Here is a 21,360-nt window from a genome sequence, read left to right as displayed (position 1 = left end):
GGTTTTGATTTTCCTGAAATTGTGGTGCTTTCTGCCGATGGTGTGTGTGCGCCTTCCATTGCAGGGTTTGCAGCTGTTCTGCTCGACTTAAGGCCCAGGGATTTGGCTTCTGTCCAGTGTGTTTTGGAAACCATGGGACACCACTGCGCTAATGTTTACATGCATCTGCTTCTGTCTTAGTAGCTGCTATGCCTCCATTATCTGTACATAGAGACCCTTTTTGATGTTACGGATAAGGACCAGTGCTGAATGAAAGATAACCACTATCCTTTTGCCAGAGTTGGAAAATAATTAGAACGAATTTACTTGAGCAAACTTGAGGATTTGCTTTATTTATCACAAGTTTCTTTGACGATATGAACTCTACAATGTTACACTGATTAGGAGGTGCTTGGGCATTACATTTTTCAAGTGTCCCATGACGTCTCCGTCCTCTCCTGCTTCCTGCACAATGAACAAAGCTTAGTTCCAGTGAAGGGAGAGAGTTTTGTCTTCAAGAGTTAAGAGTCAGCACTATACTTTATAAAATGTTGTCAGGGAGCTGCTACAGACTTGTAGACAGGAAGTAGCCAGGTTCAGGGAAATGGGAAGTTAGTCACGGATTTCTGAGAAAGAATTGGAAGAAAAGTAAAAGAGCAAATACCTCTGATTGTGGATTGGAAAAGATGGCTAGTTTAGACTTTACCTGAAAATGTTTGACCAAGAGTAGAAAAAGAACTAACCATGGGAAATGATTAAAGATAAATAACGACAAAAGACAATAAACAAACTTCAAAACTTTAATATAGTGATGGAATTCAAAGTGCTTTATGAACCTTCCAGTAACGGTATTGATATAGTGTGCCTTAAAAAATTTCTGCTCAATGTGTTATAATATTTGACTCAAATAGGTTATTTTTGTAGATACCAAATGAGTGATCCCAGGTTATCTAAGCCCAGGTAGAACCAGAAGATGAAGTATATAACTTGCCCTAGGGTGGAAGGTGTATGGGGATGTTTTTGGGTTGGAGGAGGAGGGATAAAGAATTCGGTCAGATGTGTTTTCTAGGCCCAGCTTTGTCACTAATGATAATTATGGCCTTTCACAAGTCATTGTACCTTTCTAGCTCTTAAAGAGTGGGATTCATTGAACTCTTAAGGGCCTTTCAGCTCTAAAATTCTAGGAGCCCATCATACCAACATGTACCACATTCTAGTTATGATTATCTTAGAATGGAAAGTGTTTTAAAGTGCAATTCTGAAAAAATTTTGTCTTTGGAGTAAAATATGGGCTGGAGAGAAGAACTTATGGTTCCTTAACAGTTTTCTCTCGGCAAAATTTGGAAAATGCAATAGACTTTCAATAGGAAATTTGCTTTTAGGATCTACATTGTCTTTTTCTGCATAATGGCCAGGCTGTTTTGCCATAGATTTATCAGATTTAAATGTGGGAAAAGCCATATATGCCTAATTATAACTATTACTGTTTCAAGGCAGGAAGTTTATTAGTTATCTAAATGATATTGCCTATTGCCTTTGTCTTCAGAGCTGCAAAGTGGAGCCTGATTTTCTAATTGAAGCCGAATTGGTTGGTGGTTCTTATCTCATAAAATGGTGGTATTCAAAAGCGTACTGTTGCCAGTGCAAGCATCCATAATACTCCCATTCTTTTCACGTCTAGGCCAACTGGTCTTCAGGCTGTTGTCTGCGCTAGTGGTCATTTGCTTATAATCATTGTTTTTCCTTTCTTGACTTCCTCCAAAGTGGCAAAGTGAAATTCCTCATGTGGTCCTGTCTGCCCTCCCTCTTCTAGTCTCCCCAACCTACCCCATCCAACTCTCAGGCCAGGGCTGCAGAGCATGGAACTGTGGCTCCCTATCATTGTGCACTCTTATTACAGAGCCAAGGATTGTCACCAGTGAAGAAGTCATTATTCGAGAAAGCCCTGCGCCCCCTGTCACCCTGCAGTGTAACCTCACCTCCAACTCTCACACCCTTACATACAGCTACTGGACAAAGAATGGGGTAGAACTGACTGCCACTCGTAAGAATGCCAGCAACATGGAATACAGGTGAGAGGGGCTAGCAACTCCTGGGAAGATGGGAGGGAACATGGTTGAGTTTACTTGACATTCATAATCTGTAATTATGCTATGTGGGAGAGACATGGTCCTCCCCTGGAGACTCTAATCCAGTATATCTGGGGTGAGGCCCAGGAATCTAGAAAGGATTTCTAATGAGTGGCCAGGTTTGAGAGCTGTAGAAGATCCCTTCACTATGATGATAGAGCAACTGAGGGCATCGGGAGTGATTTGCTTAGGGTAACAATGCTAGTCAATAAAAAAGCCACAATTAGAATGCAGATCTCTTGACTAAATCCAGTGGTTTGAGGAATCAGATTGAAATCTGATCTAGGACTCTTAGAGCAATATCACCCTAAGTGATATTTCCACTGAGTAGATTTCCTAGTGAATTACCTTTTAGGAGTGTTTATTATGACCATAACCTGATCAGGACCAGTGGATACAGAGCTCATTACTGATCTGGAAAAGGATGGTAGCCTGGAAATACCCTTTAATGAAAGGGGGATATTTGCTGGCAGAAGTTACCCAGCACCTGAAGATTTGGTACTTTTTTGGACTATCTAGAACACCTGGTACCTCACCTTTCAGAATAGTTTGTTCCTAGTTGAAAAGGGTCAGCTAATCCTATTTGGCAGGATGATGCAGTGCAAAGAAAGAGTGCACTGGAGTGAGACCAGGAAAACCTGTGTACCTAGTAGTAGCAAGGACATCCTGCAGTATTTTGCAGAATTGAAATAATTTCATACCCCTTATTTAATTGACCCACATTAATTTGTGGATCCTCCTTTTTTTTGGATAAGAAAACTGAGACTCAAAGAGTAATAATGCTTGACTGCTTTCAAGGCCACATACTGTACCTAATAAGTTGCAGAACCAAGGCTAGGTTCCAGGTCTTCTGACTTTCTAGAATCTAGGTCATTGTTTTTTTTCCGTTTTTTATTGTTTGTTTGTTTGTTCTTCTGCTGTATTATACCATTTCGTGGCAAGGTAGTTAATCTCTCTCCACTGTAGTTTCTTTTGATATAAAATTGGAAATATAGCCTCAGCTATATCCTCATAGTTTGGAAAAGGTTAATCAAATAGAGATGCTGAGTGGAATAAAAGGCATCTATTCTTGGTCTGTCTATTAGTTTTACAAGTTTGTTTTTTTATAATACCTCTTTCAAGGTACCACACGTCCAATCTTGTTTCTCTTGGGTCTTTACTATGTTACCCCCCAAAGCTTTGAACTGTAACTTTATGTAAAGTTTGAACCTAACTTTATAGAACGACTCTTTTTTTTTAATTGGAGTATAATTGCTTTACATTGTTGTGTTAGTTTCTGCTGTACAATGAAGTGAGTCAGTTATATGTATACATATATCCCCTCCCATCTTGGACCTCCTCCTCCCACCCCCCAGTTCCTACCCATCTAGGTCATCACAGAGCACTGAGCTGAGCTCCCTGTGCTATACCACAGGTTCCCACTAGCTATCTATTTTAGACATGGTAGTGTATTTTTTCTCAGCCTATTTGAAGCTCTCCGGGGGGTGTTCTGCATTGTCAGAGTTTTTCAGGGAATCTGTAGAGTAACAACTCACATTTTGTAGAGTAACAACTGATAAGTCCCTTGGGCCACCTAATAAGTTGGCCATGGAGCCAGTGTCAGACCCTGCTTCTGCTTAGCCTGTAGGGGACATATTTGATTTGCTTTAGTTACTTCCCAATAGCTAGTCAAAGGAAATGTTGTGGGGAGATTTTGAGCCCATAGGCATGGCCCCAAGTTTGGGAGTCATCTCTCAAGGAACTTACTGTAGTCAAGTCTAAGCCCTAAAGATATTGCTGCTGCTGCTGCTGCTCCTCCTAACTCTGGAACATTGCTAAGAGCAGCTAACTGGTGTCTGTTTCCCTATTGGGAGCATATTGATATAAGAATAGGCATTTGGTTCAAATTGAGAAGACTGTTGACAGCTCCTCTTAGAATCTTATGCTGCCGTGGGTATGCTGAGACAGTCCTGTGGGTGGGCTATGTCTCTCCTCATCCATACTCTCTTCAAGTCTTTTTTGGGATGAACAGTAAGATGAGTAAGTGCATTTGGCCAGTGTTTGAGGTCAGGCGTTTTTCTCAGACATTAGTGCAGTGGAGATTTGACCATTGCAAGTATTATATTTTAACCATTGAGCAAAAGAGTAGGAGCGGGGGCTTTCCTGGTGGCGCAGTGGTTGAGAATCCGCCTGCCGATGCAGGGGACACGGGTTTGTGCGCCGGTCCGGAAAGATCCCATGTGGAGCGGAGCGGCTGGGCCCGTGAGCCATGGTCACTGAGCCTGCGCGTCAGGCCACAACAGTGAGAGGCCCGCGTACCGCAAAAAAAAAAAAAAAAAGAGTAGGAGTGAAATAATGTTTATTTTCTCATCTGGAAGCTGATGTTTCTCTGTTTTCTGTAATTACACACCAGCCTTTCTGCACGTTTGGGGGGATGTGTCTAGGCCAGCATGAACTGAGCTGATATGAAGCTGACCTTCAGGGCCAAGAAAGCTTGTGTAGGATCACCCTATAGGATTCAGAGGAAGTACTGTTCTCTTCATACATACTTCTTGCAGTCCTTTCACTCTGCTTAACTTGGTCTAAGTTTGTGTTCATTCATGTGTTTATTCATTTTTCTACTGTATTCCAGGCACCAGGGTATGTGCTGGGTATAGAATTGTGTACCAAATAAACAGTGCCTATCTACATAGAACTTGGTCTGTAGGGAAAAACAGACATTCATCAAACAATCACATAAATAAATAATTACATATTGTGATAAGGGTCGTGAAGAATTACAGTGTAGTATGAGAGAGAATGTCAGGGAGAGGGATGTCACTTAGATTGGGGGGTGGAAGTGACATGTAAGCCAAGACCAATGGAAAAGGACTTAAGAGGCTAAGAGTGATGGGACGAGCATTCTATATAAAGGAGCATCTTGTGTCAGGGTTTTGAGGTAGGAACAAGTTCAGCACATTGAAAAACTGAAAAGAGACCTGTAGGGCTAGAAAGTGGCTGAGATGACACTAGGGAGGGGCCAGATCATGCAGGGCCCTTGAGTTCTAGCTGCATCTAAAAGTCTTGAGAACTGAGCTGCATCTCTGTGGCTGATGCTCTGATGGCAGATTTTTTCCCCCAATATTCCTATGTCCTGTTAGTAGACTTATTGAAAGGCATGCTACTAAAATGCAGGGTAGGAAGAACACTACTACTAAAAGTCTTCAGGAAAGCGCAGAAAAAGATTTGCTTTTTTTCTGCTCTTATTATTTATTTGACTGGAACCACCAGGTGAGCAAGAACTTTTTGGTGATGGCTCCATCTTCTGTATCTAAGTGTAGATTATAGTAGTTTGTACAGCCCTCTCTTTTGATTACTTGCTTTGTAGTTTATTTCTCCCAATAGACTGGAGCATCTTAATGTTAGGGACCTGTATTCCTGACACCCAGTAAGAAGTAAATTATTAATACACAGAGGGAGGTTTTTGCTTTCAGTTAGGAGGAGGTGAGTTGCATGTCAGGGCACGACTTGGAGAGCAGGGTCCCTGGTTGCCCCTTTGATTCTCCTTTTGTTGTGTATTTTGACTGTTCCCAGCTTCCTTACTTGATTTTTCTTCTCATCTCTGCAGGATCAATAAACCGAGAGCTGAGGATTCAGGCGAATACCACTGTGTATATCACTTTCTCAGTGCTCCTAAAGCAAATGCCACCATTGAAGTAAAAGGTACAAACCAACAGAGGCTGCGGTGTGAGCCTCTCACTCTGCTTCTGAGACACTGACTTGGTCTGGGCTTCCAGTCTTTGAGCTTTTCTTGTTTTCATAATGGGAGGCAATATAATATTATGGATAGGACTGAAGGGTCAGGAGCTCAACTGCCCGGGTTTAAATCCAAATTCCATCATTCACTGTGTGACCGTGGCGAGTTATTAACTTCTCTGTGCTTCTGTTGCCTCATTTGTAAAACCTAACACGTGGCACATGGGTAGGTTAGAGGAATTAAATAAGTTAATATAGTAGGTTGAACCATATGAAATTTCTGTTTTTGTAGTTCAAAAAATGTTTCAATTTTGGTAGCTTCATAATGGTTCATCCTTAGGTAAAGCTCTTAGAATAGAGCCTTTGAAGTAGTATTATGTAGGTATCTCCAATGGGCCAGGATTTGGCAAAGTACAGTGTGCAGGGTGAATATAAACTCTTTGTAAGGTAATTCATTAGAATTGTAATAAAAACTCTGGGTGCCCGGCATCTTAAAGATGAGATTGTAGCTGAAGGTTGCAAGAAAGGCCAATAGAACTGTAAGAGTCAGAGCTGACTAACATTTAACCCAGCTTTCCTGTGTTATTTCAAAGAAGCAGTTGAGACCCAGAAAAGTGAAACCACTAGCTCTCTGTCACACAGTGAGTTTGTGGCAGAGCTAGCATAGAACCCAGGTCTTGACTCCCATCCCTATGTTTTTCCATTTTATAAAATGGCCATGGGGAGGCAGGGCTACTGTTTGAGGTCAGACTGAAGAGGTGAGGATCTTTTTTAGTCCTTTTCATTTTGCTTAGGAAGGACAGACTTGTTCTCTAAATCTATAGGGTGATCCCTAGAAGGTAGAAGGATAAATTTAGGAAATGGGAATGGCATATATAGCAGGTATTCAGATTTTCCTTAAAATATTTGGAAGACTAAAAATTCAGACTCAAGAAAATCTTAGACACAGTCAAAGTTTCTATTATATGTTGTTACTAAAGGAAAGTAGTGTCTTGGTGACACTTGCCCTAACTTGTGTCCTTGTTGACATAAGGACGGCCAGTGCCTCCTCTACTGGCCAGATTCGATTCTAAATACCTGAAGGGGTGGAGTCACAGTGGCATGGTTACAGTCCACACAGGCCAGAGAACCTAGGATTTGATTAACTCCGTGGCTTTTCTTGTAGAGATCTGGGTTTATCACTGTTTTTGAAGAGTGCCATATTTATTCAACATGAGGATGAAAGTGTGATAAAGCGTTTTCTCTTAAGCCAGCCAAGGGCCCTGGATGAGCTGAGCTACGTGGGGAGACGTTTCACTCCTTCATATGAGATCTGAGGCCCTGCAACATTCCAGGCTAAGCTTTTGGCACAAAGTTCAAGTGCAGAGGGAATGGGATGGGTGAGGGAGGGAGAGTGTCTAGTGTCTAGTTAATCGAGGTCTCCAAGCCTAAAGGATAATTACATATAATTCGAAGTCTTGACTAACTCTAATCATATTGATCAAGCGTTAATGATTTCTAAGCAGCACTTTCAGGAGTAGAAAGAGAGTTATTTTTCCATTGGTTTGTCTGCTCAAGAAGGTGAAGTTCCGATGGCCCCAAAGGCATCTTTCCTCACATTCTCTTTAGCAAATAAGAAGTGGTCTGGAGGCTGCAGTCAGGAGTGTCTTCCGAGGAAGATACAACAGGCACAGTATCTCACCATAGTGAAGGCATGTACTGTGCTCTGTTGAATTTGTACTGTACAATAACCCTGTGCGGTGGATTGGACAGGTGGTATTAATATCCTCATTTTAAAGAAGTAGACCTTAAGAGAATTCTGTTTTATATAATCCTAAAACATATTCTGTGACTAGCTTGGGCAGATAGGTTAGTCTGTCAAGAAAATTCATATGGAATTCTAGTCTTTCTTCCTTCTCTCCCCTGACACCTGGATAGAGAACAGCTGAAAACTTAATGTCTTTTAGGTTAGAGATAGTTTGGTCTGGTAAAGACTGAACACTTGGCTTTTCTTGTGTAAGTTTAGGAGGGTTTGCCATAGGCCCAGGATCACATTCTAAGCTAGCTCCCGATTATGGTTGGGGTAGAAAACTGCCTTGAATTTACAGCGGTATATGTGTTGTTCCCACAGCATTTTCATGTAAACTCTTGTTTCCTCAGTTCCTCTAGGGTGGGGTAAGAGACAGTTATCTTTTTATAGCTATAATGATTTAAAAACTCTGCTGAGTAATAGAGAGGCAAGAGGTGGTTGTACTCAAGAACAGAGAAATTCAGGGGATTCAGGAACATAAGTGATCTCTGCCAGAAGGAGTCTCTGAGAGTCTCCATTTGTGGTTTTAACTAAATCGACATTTCAAGGCAATATAATTCAGACCATACATACATATTTCTTTAGCACTTATTCTATACTCAGCCCTCTTCTTCCCCATCTGGCTTTCCCTGCAGTTGAAAACTTCCCTGGGGTGTTGTTTGGGCTCAGCACTGTGGGGAGTGAAGGACTTAGACTAGCCAGAGACTGGGCATTATATGTCAAATGACTAAATCTTGAGTTACTTGTTATGTACAAAAGAAAAGAAGGCTGAAGGAATCAGAGGGAGGGACACATATCTGGGAACAGACCTGAGGTGGCAGTGCTTTTCCACCTTAGCCTGTAGATCCCCGTCAAGAAAGGAATTTTGAGGGTGGTCGTATATACATGTGGTAGGGAAGGCCTTGCACCTGAAGTAAGGTTGGTTTGTTTTTTCTTTCTCTTTTTTTAAAGGACAAGAATGAGGCACAGTATAAACAGGAAGATACTATTACTGTTGAGGATTACATTTCTTAGGTATTTGGCAGGTGACCTGAGCAGATGCTGGGGGAGGAAGATGGAGCAGGGCTGGCCAGGGGGAGAGGAAACAGCAATGACTAGACCTTGTGGGACCTCGGTCCTATAACCAGCCTCTCCAGGGATCTGCTTAGATAACTCTGGGGAGGCTTCTCTTTCCTTTTTGACTCCTCAGAGGTTGTGTCTTCTGGAGACTCCACACCTTACCATACAGCATTTGTGAAAGAATAGGTGTTGAATTTTCTATCCCTGTAATTATTCAACTTTTCTAGCCCTTAGTCCCTCCCTCTTCCTCTTCCTTTTCTAAAATTAAAAAATGTGCTCACAAAAACAAGTTAAAGTTTTCTATGTAATGGACAAATTTGAAAAGAAAATACCTCTCATGACTCCCAGACCCTATCCTCACCCTTCAATCATTTTGGTGACTCCAGTAAACAAGGAGTTTGAGTTTTATTGCTGTTTTTAGAAAAGGATTTTGGTGGTCAGCAAGTCCTCTGCGACAGACATGCCATTGCCGCTTGTGAAAGGTACATCCCAGCCCCAGGAAGGTTTGGGTCTGGTGTTTTATTAGGGCCATCATTATGTCTCCCTGCTCACTGGGCATTTCAATTGAATTTCAGTCTTTTGGTGGCTGTGAGAGCCAAGATTGATCTTGTTTTTCTTCTCCCTACTTATTAGCTTTCTTGCTATTTGAATATTATGACTAAATGTTAGGATTTCTAGAAGTGACCTTGCCCTGCATCCCTGTTTCCTGCTCTGTTGCATGGCCTTACAACTGATATATCAAAGTTCAGACTGGCTGAGGCGGACTGTATAGTGATGGTGACAGATATCATTATTAGGAGTAATAATACACCTCTCACGTTTGTACAGCACTTTCAGCATGCAGAGTGTTTTTGTGCTCATTTATTCGTTTGACGGGCAGCTAGTTTGACAGGTGGAGATGCTTAGAGGTTGTGACATAGTTTAAATTCGAGCTGATGTCAAAGCTGGTTCTGTCTCAGAATTGCCCTGACTTGAAAAGTCTCTGAAAGCATAACAGTAATATCTTGAAGCTGCTTGAACATTTTGAACATGAACCATAGCCCAAATAACCATACCTGTTCCTTCTTTTCCTCTCTTCAGGGTGCTACTCTGACCTACCTTAATAAGAATAAGAACAGCTAACGTTACTGTGTGCTTATTACTATGTGCCAGGCACATTACTTGTCCCTTTCCTCTCCTGTAGTCTTCACAACTCTGAGGTAAATGCCATTATTATCTCCACTTTCCAGGTGAGAAAATTGAGGCTCCAAGGGAATTGAATGATTTGCTCAGTGTGACATAGTCAACCAGTGGGGCCAGAGCTCTCACCCAAGCACCCTAGTACCAGAGCCCATGTTCCTAAGCACTAAGCCACACCGCTGTGTTCAGCATATAACAGTGTAAAGGTCTTGGACTGACAGAAGAAATGGGTTCTAATCCTGGCCCTGCCATTATAAACTTGCTGTGGCCCTGACCAGTCACTTTCCTTCGTTGGGCCTCAGATTCCCCAAGTGTATGATGAAGTAAGATGAGATAGATGATCTTGAAGGTTTTGTAAGGCTCTAAAGGTCTGTGGTTCCCTTATGTGAACACAGATGAGAAGTTGGGTTAGTGAAGGAAACGATTTCTAAGCTTCTTTTCCTAGTAATAGTGACTGTCAGGTTCTTAACTTTGAGACTGTCACCTCAGTGCCCCCCACACCTCCACGTGTTCATCTCCCTGTCTTATGAGACACTCCCTGTAGTCCCCTGATCTCAAACACTGATGCTAGGAAAAGTGTTAGAGCAGTGGTTCTCAAACTTGATTTAAGGTATATGAAATGTGGCCTAGGCATCAGGCTTATTAAAAGCACTCCAGATGATTATAGTGTACAGCCAAGGTTAGAATCATTCTTAGTGGAGACTTCAGTGCCTCCTACTCAGTGGTTTCACCTGCAGGAGAGGGAAAAGCCTCTTCCGCAGAAGGCAGCACAAGTCCCAGACTGCTTTAGTCTTTACAACCACTGATTAATCTATTCTGTATAATTATTGAGCCAAAAAGCCAACATCTTCCTTTTTCTAAAAAATATTTATTTATTTATTTGGTTGTGGCACGTGGGCTCCTTAGTTGTGGCAAGAGAACTCTTTGTTACAGCCAGCATGCATATGGAATCTAGTTCCCCGACCAGGGATGGAACCCAGGCCCCCTGCATTGGGAGCACAGAGTCTTAACCACTGCACCACCAGGGAAGTCCCCCAACATCTTTCTTGCTTCCATCTCAGCCAGTCTCATATTGTTTCTTGGGCTTGGCCCTTGGCTAGCAGTAAATCTTAACTCTCCCTCTGCCTTCAGCCAAGCCTCTATTTTTGCCTATAGAAAATATGAGGTGTCTCTGGGATTTGATAGGTTGCATGAAGGAAGCAAAGAGACCATCTCTACATTATCAGTGTGTTGTATGGTGAGACGTTGTGCAATATCTTTAAGGATGGAGTTTCTTTGAAAATGAGTTGCAAGATTATGAATTTGCTTTGAAAAGTGAGCACTAAATAAGCAGTCCAGGTAAGAGGCCCCATACCTTGATCCTGTCTCAGCTCTGTTGTGTTAACTTTATTTAACATCATCTTCAGCTGAACATGCCTCCGTTGCCTAAGCTGGCACTTTCTACAGCCACCAGCCTGGCAGAGAAGCTGGATGCTTCTCTCTAAATGCCTGCAAGTTAGGCAGCAGAGGGTACTGAGGAACATGCCTTTGTCCTCAGCCAAAGGCCTAGATAATGACATTGGGTCAGGTGTTGGTGGGTAACTTAAGACTGTTTTGGAACCCCGGTGTTGCCATTTATTAGGATACTGGAAGGGTCCATCCGTTAACTCATGGGATTAGAGTATGTAGCTAACAAGGCCAGATCATGAGTTAATTCCCAAATGGGTGTGTGATCTCTTCTAAGGATCTCTGTTACTTCTTTGCGACCCAGTCTGTGCCTCCCTGAGAAGGTAAAGGGAATTAAGCAGTATTTGCTCTGTCCGACTCCTCAGACCTACCTGCAGACCAACAGGACCTAGTTAAGTAGGTCCTTATTAAGTGGCAAGCCCACATAAGGTGAGGCACCATAATCAGTATAAATAGGCCTTTAATCAGTATAATTTGTCAGTATCTGACCTGAGTAAACCTTATTAGAGCCACAAACAAAAGTCCTGTTTATATTAGCAAATAGGGAGAAAACACATAATAATCAGCATCTTTTTGATTTCTTAGAACTCATAATGCTTGTCTTAGCCTTTCCTTTCCCTAACTAATAATGCAATTTAAATGTTTATTTTTGACCCTGGGCTCCAATCTTTTGCTAGATTGATACAGAGATGTAAATTAATCCTCGTAAGACCTCTATGAAGTGTGGGTATTTTATTCCCATTTTACAAAAGTAAATATTGAAACCCAAAGGATTTTAAATGACCCACCTTAGGTTACTCAGTGAGTAATAGAGTCTCAGTAGAGCCAAATTTCTCTAACTTAAGTCTAAAACTCTTTACATTATAGTATATGAAGTAGCTGAACTCTGACAGATAGATCAGTCCCACCTTAGGTCTAGAGCGTTCTAGTACATCTACAAGCAAAGATAACATTTGGGCAGTTTGCTGTGCAGTTACCAGTAATGCATATTGTATATTTTTATTGTTTATGGACTCTGTTTTAGTTTGGTTATTTCCCCTTCTATATGGTAAAGTTCAAAAAACATGGCCTCTGGAGTCAGATAGCCCTGAATTTGGATGCTGGCTATACCAGAATTTACTAGCGGCATAATTTTAGATGTTAAATAACTTTACCAAACTTTACCAAACTTGAGTTTTCTTATTTATAAAAATTGGGTAATGTCTGCCTCATTGGGTGGTTATATTTGTTACCTGTTGCTGCACAATAAATTGCCTTAAAACAGCAAATACTTATTACCTCATAGTGTCTGTGGGTCAGGAATTGGGGAGCAGATCAGTGGGGTGGTTCTGGCTCAGGGTCTCTCCAGTTGGCTGGGGCTAGATGGCTGCCTCGGGCTGTGGCGGAAGGCCTTAATTCCTCACTAGGTGGGCTTCTTCATAGGCTGTTTGAGTGTCTTCCTAGCATGGCAGCTCCCCTCTCCCAGAGCGTGTGTTCCGAGAGAGAGAGTGAGAGCGAGAGAGAGAGCGAGAGGGAAGGAGGGCAAGGGAAGCCATTTTGTATTTTGTGAACTATTTGCACACCTTTATTTTTACATATAGATATATTTTGTCTATATATTGATTCATGTTCTATATATGAAAAATATATAAAATACATATTTTATAAATATATAAAATGTATGCTATATTTTATTCTTTAGAATCAAGTCACTAAGTCCAGCCCACACTCAAGAGGAGGGAAATTAGGCTCTACCTCTTAAAGGGAAGAATATCAAAGAATTTGTGTACTATTTAAGAGGTGGACTCTGAGCCCTAAGGGGCCCCCCTCTCTGACCACTGCTGACATGTGCTCTGAGAGCCTAGTTACCTTTCTTGCTGTGGGTCTGCTGTGTTGCTCAGCTGGTGGGGCAGGAACAGGCTTTCTGATTGAGCAGCAACCATAAAGGACAGAGAGAAGTAAAAAACTTCATTGACCCAGAGGCTAAAGTGATGGTTGTTATAATCATTCCTTATCAGGTTAGAGTGATGTGACTTGGGTTAATCTTCTGTCTTCCTGGTACACTAGTGATACTTCCACCAGTTCAAGGGTGAATAATCAGGGCATTATTCTTTTGAGGACATCATTCCCAAGCTTCACTCAGTATTCTTTGCTGAGTTGAGGAGAAAGCAGCAGTAGATGTAATAACCATTGAAAACTCTTAACAGGCTTCACTATGTAAACATAGCCAATAAATTGCGGAGTGGGGATGCACACTAAGTTCCTGTATAGTCTCTGCACACAGTAGCCTTTAAGGCGCCTTCCTATCTGTAAATAGAAGCCTCTATAGAATCTGGAAGTAGATGAATGAAAGGAGGACTTGGTGTTCTCCTGAGCACCAAGGCAGGAGTGAAGGCCATCCCCACCTGTCTCCCCAGGTCTTGGCCTTCAAGAATAGTAGCTTTTTAGAGACTGTGGAGCCATAAACCAACTCAGCTTTTAGCCTTCTAGGTGGTTCTTATGTGTAATCTTAGGGATGAGTCTCCAAGGCAAAAGCTGATGTTAGTGAATTCACAATACATTGGAATTAGTCAAATAACTGGGCCAGAGTAAATAGAGTGAGTATTCTCTGTGGGGCAAAGGAGAATGAAAGTGGAAAAATAGATCACTTGTAAGCTGATTTCTGAAAGTTACGTCTCTACCATTTCCCTGAGCACCAGACTTGATATTCAGCTGCCTACTTAACAACTTCACTTGGATGTTAAATAAGTCTTAACATGTCCTAAACTTTGAACTCCTGGTTTTTTACTACCATGATTGCTCCATCCCTAAACAAAACAAAATAAAAACAAGCAAACGAAAAAAAATGCTAATTCTTCTCAGTCTTCCTCATCTCAGAAACTGTCAACTCCATTCTTGCAGTTACTCAGGCCAGAAACCTTGGGATCATCTTTGACTTCTTTTTCTCTTACTTTCCACATTCAGTCCATTAACAAATATATTAACTTAACCTATAAAATATATCCAGAATCTCCTCACTTCTTCTGCTACTGCCTTCATCCATACCACCCTCTCCCCCTTGCCTGGATTGCTTCCACTATCGTCTCTACAATTTTTGTCCACATAGTAGCCAGAGGGAGCCTGTTAAAGCATACAGATAATTTCATACCTGCACTTAGTATTCACCAGTGGCTTCCCAGCTGACTTAGAGTAAATGCCAAAGTAATTTCATTGTCCTACGAAGTCCTATCCAATCTGGGCTCCATTCTCTGATTTGGTCTCCTACCATCGTCCCCCTGTGTTTCAGCCAGATTCCTCCATGCTGTCCTTGTACATAACAAGCACGCTTCTGCCTCAGAGCTTTTGCCTTTCCCTCTACCTGGAGTGTTCTTCCCGCAGATATATGTAGCCTACACCCTTACTTTCTTCATGACTGTGCTAAAATTCACCTCATCAGAATGGCCTTCCCCTACCACTCTGATGTATTTGGCATGTAATGAGTGCTCAACAGATGTTTGTCCAATGAATGAAACACAACTAGAGGCAAAATGTAGCTCTTCTGCTTGTTGTATCTCCCTACTCCCCCATGATGGTGTTTAAGTATGGCTGTGGAGTGTGTTCCTTCCTTGGAGTGCTTAAGATGGGCCTTAATATTTACTGATTGAAGGAAGCTCTGAGGAAGGTGACCAGGTTGAACAGTGACTGACTGGCTGTGGGAGAAATTTGGTGTGATGGGAATTTGAGCCAGCCTGACTCATTCCCTTCTGTAGTGAGGAACTGTGCCTGGAAAAACAGATATTTCCTTTATAATGTCCTATCTAGAAAACACCTCATGCTGAGTAGTACTGCAGGCCTTAGTTTGGCAGGTTGTGGAAATGGCTTGGGGCCTTGCTCATTCTTTTCCTATCCAGGTGCCTCAGGAGGTGGTCTGGGAAGCACAGTCTGGGAGTAGCAGGATGTTGGATTATTTTTAAGCCAAGAAAAGCCAAGCCAGTCAGAAGGGAAACATGGGGTCAGCCCATGATATAATATAATTGTACAGGCTTTTACAGTCTCAAAATGAATATTTTGATATCTATCTATGCAAGACACTGGATATAGGCAGCGGCTAGAAATAACTCCATTTGATAATGGGGTATAGAGTTCAAGCACAGAATAATTAAATAACCAGCAAAACTGGAATTTGGACCAGGCCTATTGATTCTCCTTCCCATCTTCGCCAGCAAAGTGACGTCTGGCCTACTTTGAGTTTTATTGCTTTTGGAGTTTTATTACTTTTGGATTAGTATAACTGATGCAGTAAGGTGGAAAATACAGTTAAGATCAAAGAAGGCCAAATTCAAAGAATTAGCCCCTATCTCAGGCTAACTGGATCCTTGAAACTTATCTAATATTTAAACCACAGGTGCTGTTTATTTCTTTCTAAGTTATCCCTAAAAGCAGAGAAAATCAGCAGCTTCTGGCATGTCTAGAAATTCCCCTAAGATTGGGTTCATTGAGATGACTGCAAATCAGGTGTATAAATCAGATTCTTAAGCCCTTAATAAAATCTCTTGGGACGCTGGTTGAATTTCCTGTTCATTTCTTTCTTCGCTTGTGAAGACCAGTTTGCTTCATTCCCTCTTTTCTGGGAGAGGCTTGGCCATTGATACTCATCACCTAGCTTCTCCAAGCATTCATTGTTTTTATATACCTTGCAGTAGGACTTGATTTTAGGTGTTTGATCTCAGGGATCTCTCATTTCCTTAAGGGAATATATGGCATTTGATACAATACATAATTATTGCTAACGTAGGTGTATTAAGAAAAAACCATGACTGGCAGAGAAGGTAATAGCTTCTGTTTGCATTTTCTTTAAAGGATGGCTTAATTTATGCAGTTGCACCTGTGCTCTCTTCCAGTAGGTTGGAGAACCACCTGTATTATTAGTAGAACTTCGCATATAGTAATCCTGGTGTCTGCTTTGGTGGGTGGGAGGTTAGGGCAAGGGAGTGGTTCCATTGCTGTGTTCTGACCTGAAATGCATGTTATCAAAGCTGAATATGAGAGTGGGTCAAAGGAGAAGCAGGGCTCTGAGCCAATAGTTGGGGCCTTTTGTATCCTGTTCAGCTTATGCTCCCATGGTAACTGTATTTAACACTCTTTCTCACAGCTGCTCCTGACATCACTGGCCATAAACGGAGTGAGAACAAGAATGAAGGGCAAGATGCCATGATGTACTGCAAGTCAGTTGGCTACCCCCACCCAGAGTGGATCTGGCGCAAGAAGGAGAACGGTATGCCCATGGTGAGTACGAGGCAGCCCTGGTTCTCTATACGTGGGTCTCTGTGGTTGCTGGAGTTTCTCCTGGGGAGTTCTAGACATCTGGACTAGTTTCTGCAACCTGCCATACTGGCTGCCGTGGCTTGGGTCACCCTTTCTAGAGTCTTGGTGGTTACATCATGAATCTGGAGGTCATTGGCAGTTTCTGACCAGCATGGAACCCCTGTACGTGATTTGTTAAAGCTGACTGTCTGGTAAAGGATTTGGCTGTTTACCTTCAAGATAAGACACCAAGAAGAGCTAACCCCAATCTTAAAATTTTACTGTTATTCTAGTACATTTATCCCAAAGAAAATATTGCTCATAAAGTGGTCTTAATGTACTTTTCTTGTTTTTTTGGGAAGGCAAGGCAGTGAGAGCAATTAATAGTATATTCCTGGAACACATGAAATAGTGATTAGGAATTGAGACAATCTAAGGAGGCCCATGGGCAGCCTTAGACATTGGAAATCTGACAGTATCTGCTCCAGAAAAGGTCAAAGAAAACATCTTTTCCAATCTGTGGGATGATTCTTGATGGTATGGGAGAGTCAAACCTTTCGACTCTCACTTTCTGATTAATGCTTGACCGGTCTCCTATTCTATCAGAGGGACTGTCATACATTCTTCCCCAGGCTTTGTATGCCTAGCAGTCTACTTTTCAGGCATCCTCTTTGACTGCCAGTCTTCAGAATCAGAAGGGACCCTAGAGATCATTTAATCCAGCTTCTTTGGGAAGGTTATACATATTAACCAAGGTAAATTAGTGGCAAGACCACGGAAGTTTCTTGCATATGACGGTATTTTTAAAATACCCTTTGAAGGCTTGTGGACCAAAGGTCACACTCACTAATCACCTCAGGTCATAAGTGAAAAACATGGAATTAGTGAGTGAGTAGAGCAGGAGTTAGAGAAGTTGGCAGCTTTTCAAGTCCTAGGGTTGAAGCTTCACAGAATAACTAATTTTGAAGGCTGTGAGTTTCCCATTCCAGTCATACCCACACTCAAACACAGACATGATTTATGCTATAGCTAGACATCATTCTGGGGATTATCTTTGCCTTTCCTCTCTACTATTTCTGATTATCCTTTAGTTGCTGCATAAGAACTGACACGAGTCAGATTTTTCCTCTGCTAGTAGCCCATGAGATCAGTGCTGCAAACCTATCCCAGCTCCACCCAAACCCCTGGTCATACTCTCACCTCTGCCTTCCCACACGTGCCTGGAGCACTCCTGTCTTGCTTGAGCAGCTCTCCTCCCCCACAGCCTAGTTCAAATGTTAGCTTTTCTCCAACTTTCCCTGACTCTTTGCAGCAGTGTCCACTCCCTCGGTGCAATGTGGCTCTATACGTACCCTCTGTTGGGGCTTCTTACACGTCCCTTTAACCATCCCTTTGGGGGTCTGGTTCCCTCTTGAGGTCAATCTCCATGTTCATTTTTGTGTCATGCTTTTCCATTTCTATCTCACCTTCCCCTTAGGTAGGATATAAAACATGTAACATGCTAATGTAAATATCTGTTGACTGATTGAATAAACTTTCCTTTAACCCTGTAATTCTGAAAGGAAGTGGAAGTTACGAATTTCCCCCACTCTGACCAGGAGCAAGTTCTTAACATTGTTTCTAGAGGAAGTTTAGGGAGACTTTGCAGAATTCACCAAGCGTGAAGTAGATATGCTGACCCTGAAGGCATCAGATAGGCCTGATGTTACGAGATACATGCCTGACCATGGAGCTCACACCCCTTCTCCATCCTCTGCCTGGTTATGGTTTCTTACCTGGTGTTTGGAGCAGCATCTTCTAAATTGAGTTGGTCTTTTCTGGGTCTACAGGGTAGGACCTCCCTTCACTTCATACAAGTTGGAGAAGTCCAGAGGACCAACAGCAGGGAAGACTTTTACCCTGGCTCTGCTAGAAGATTGTTGACTGGTTGTTGAGATTGAAGGGCAGTCAGTGATCAAGTACTCAAAGTCCCTTGGACAAAGATGGTACTAGACACTGCTCCCTGATCCCGTCCAGTGTCTTGCTAAGGATGTTAGTGTTGCCCTGTATTGGGCACTAATTCACCTACTCTGATCTTTGTGTGTTATCACTTTATCTGCTTCTGAGCAGGAGATTGTCAATACCTCTGGCCGCTTCATCATCATCAATAGGGAGAATTACACTGAGCTGAGCATCACAAACCTGCAGATCACAGAAGATCCTGGCGAGTATGAATGTAATGCTACCAACTCCATTGGCTCTGCCTCCGTTGTCACCATCCTCAGGGTACGGAGCCACCTTGCCCCACTCTGGCCCTTCCTGGGAATTCTGGCGGAAATCATCATCCTTGTGGTGATCATTGTTGTGTATGAAAAGAGGAAGAGGCCAGATGAAGTTCCTGACGGTAAGAACATCCCTACAAAATAGCTGTGCTGTTGGGGCTGGTTTCCAAGCCGTGGGGTGGTTTCCAAGCACCCAAAGAGGACTATAAGAATGTTGGGATTCAGTCCCAAAAGGAGAGAAGGAAAAAGTCTTATACTGGTTCCTCACCCCCTACCCCTAAGATTAGCCACCTTGAGCTATAATTATTAGCTCTGTTCTTCATGTGGGTGTTCTCCAACCCCAGTCCCATCTGCCCTTCAGGCCCCTTGTGGGGAATGGGCAGTTGTCAGTCTCTTTGTTCAGCTCTGTCCTCCTTCAATACAGATCATCAGGCAGATTGAGCTTGAGGAGAATCCAAGTCAAGCCTAGAAGCCACCCCAAGATCGCAGGCCACCTGGCCTTTCAGGCAGATTTAAGGTATCTAATTGGTTGTCACATGGTTGCCTGGTATAGCCCCTGTAGGTAACTGCCCTAGTCCAGTCAGACTGTTATTGGGAAAAGCCATTGGAACAAGCCACTTTTTGGTTCCCTTGGTTGGTCCCTTCAGAAGGTTTTCAAGGTTTGTGGTGAAGCAGGCCCCTGCCATTTGGCTTTTTTGTCTGTCTCACAGACAAGAATGGTGGAGAGCATCTGATGCATTACCATCCCCAGTTTAAGACAGATAGCTAAGTAGTAACACCTGGAGTCCCTGCCTGACGTGGCACCCTCAAGCTGGCCCAGCGTCCCAGAAGGGAGTGGATAATAGCAGCAGAACCAAAGCCAATTGTTAGGCATTGGAAAGAATAAGAATCTTAGATGGTTAGACATGCTTAGAGTCAGAAAAGGTCCTGGAAGTTATGTTTTTTGTTATGGATGTTCTATTTCTAACCCTGTGATTATAATGTGGGGGGGACTACTGATGGAGACTTGCACCAGTAGTACTTCAGATTCCTCACTAGCTCCCCAGCCCCATCCTCTTACCCTATAATAGCATCAGCGAAAACAAATTAATTGGCCAGCCAACTATCACCACCACTTGCCTGTCACTGATTGGACTGGAAGGGTATGCACGTAAACTCAGTGCCTTGGGTGATGGGGAGGATGCCAACTCTAGTCTGACTGTTCTGGGCCTGTGCTTGTGCACTGTGGTGCTGTACCCTGCCCCAGAGAGCTGTCTGTGTCCCTGTGGCTGGCCAGGACCCAGTGCCAGCCATGTGTGTCAGCAGAGAATGCTAAGGGAGGTCTGGTGCTCCCTCAGGAAGAGTGCAGCCCTGGAGGCATGCCAGTGGCTCCAGAGTCTCTGGAAGGACATGTTTGAGAGCAGCAGCCACCTCCCCTTCTTTTCCTTCTCAGCAGCTCCTAAGTCTCTCTGCCTGCACTAGGTAGAGCGAGTATTGTAGTGAGGCTGGTGAAAAGGTTATTTGGTGACACTAGCGATGTATGTGGGGAGACTTGGTGGACTTCCATCCAAATGTACATTCACCAGTGAACTAGATGGAGGAATGGGATGGACGTCAGCTGGAAGCAGATGGGCCTTTGTAAATACATGGGCTTGTGCCCTGCAACATAAGAGTGTCCTGGGATTTTTACTTTCTTTCTCCTGGGTCCACAGAACTGCTATTCTATGAAGCAAAAGTGCTTTCTTAGGATTTTCATATATGCATAATGCTTTTCTCTCTAAATTTCTCTTTCTTGTTGCAAATTAGGACTTCCAAGGCTGAGTACCTATGTCTAGATCTGACAGTAGAGGGGGAGAGTTGCCTGTCAGTGTGTTTTCAGCGTTGGCTTATTAGGAGCAGTCATGCCTCACTCCTGAAAAGGGCTGAATGCTTTTGCTTTGCTAAATATCTCCTTTCTCAGCTTTCCCTTTGGAAAAATTGAGATGCAAAAAGTCAGTAGGAAAAGGTAAAAATGGGCTTCAAAACCTGACTCTTTACTTTAAGACAAGGCTGGCTGCCCCTCTCTTGGCAGAGTGACACATTGGCTTAGCCTGTCCCTGTTGGAGGTTCCTGTTGTCTTTGCAGGAAGCAGTTTCACTTACCAGGTTGCTATCCCAGCATATGTGGAAGAGACTGTCAGGTTAGATTTGAGGAATGGTTAGTATTGGTTCTATCTGACAAGTGCAGGCACCTGCCCAGGGAAAGCAGCTTTTTTTTTTTTTAAGAGCTCCATGGCTGTTGAACACAAATGGGGACGAGTTATACAAGACACCTGTGGCCAGCAAATCTGAACAGCTTCCTGGAGGGAAAATACTCTTTTAAGATAAATTATTATAGGCAGTGAATGAATCCTATGTAAAAGAGATGACTGCAGGGTAAGTGCAAAGTAAAACCTTCTTGCTCTAGTGTCTTAGAAGAATACTGTAATGCAAGCAGCTTTTACTTTGTTGTTATTATTGAATTGGGGCAAAAAATCTGGGATGCTGGAATTATTGCAATGTTTGCCTTCTCTCTGTTCCCCTCC

At 42.7% G+C, this 21,360-nt stretch overlaps 1 protein-coding gene across 2 annotated transcripts in view; it reads left to right on the top strand.

Moving 5' to 3' along the window:
- Positions 1-21,360, top strand: part of NPTN (neuroplastin) — a 55,684-nt gene that overhangs the window by 27,283 nt on the left and 7,041 nt on the right. Inside the window, exons 2-6 of one of the 2 annotated variants that reach the window (XR_002179278.3) lie at positions 1,880-2,051; positions 5,695-5,789; positions 16,406-16,539; positions 18,667-18,940; positions 19,243-19,335. Coding sequence is in view for 1 of the 2 variants with exons in the window: in XM_004318102.4 (XP_004318150.1) it covers positions 1,880-2,051; positions 5,695-5,789; positions 16,406-16,539; positions 18,667-18,940 (675 nt within the window). In the remaining variant the exon portion in view is untranslated. The remainder of the gene's footprint in view (positions 1-1,879; positions 2,052-5,694; positions 5,790-16,405; positions 16,540-18,666; positions 18,941-19,242; positions 19,336-21,360) is intronic. The other variant, XM_004318102.4, reaches the window with a different exon arrangement.

This window comes from Tursiops truncatus, chromosome 2, assembly GCF_011762595.2.
Source record: "Tursiops truncatus isolate mTurTru1 chromosome 2, mTurTru1.mat.Y, whole genome shotgun sequence".
In the NCBI taxonomy this organism is placed as follows: Eukaryota; Metazoa; Chordata; class Mammalia; order Artiodactyla; family Delphinidae; genus Tursiops; species Tursiops truncatus.
This window is presented reverse-complemented; position numbering and strand designations above follow the sequence as displayed.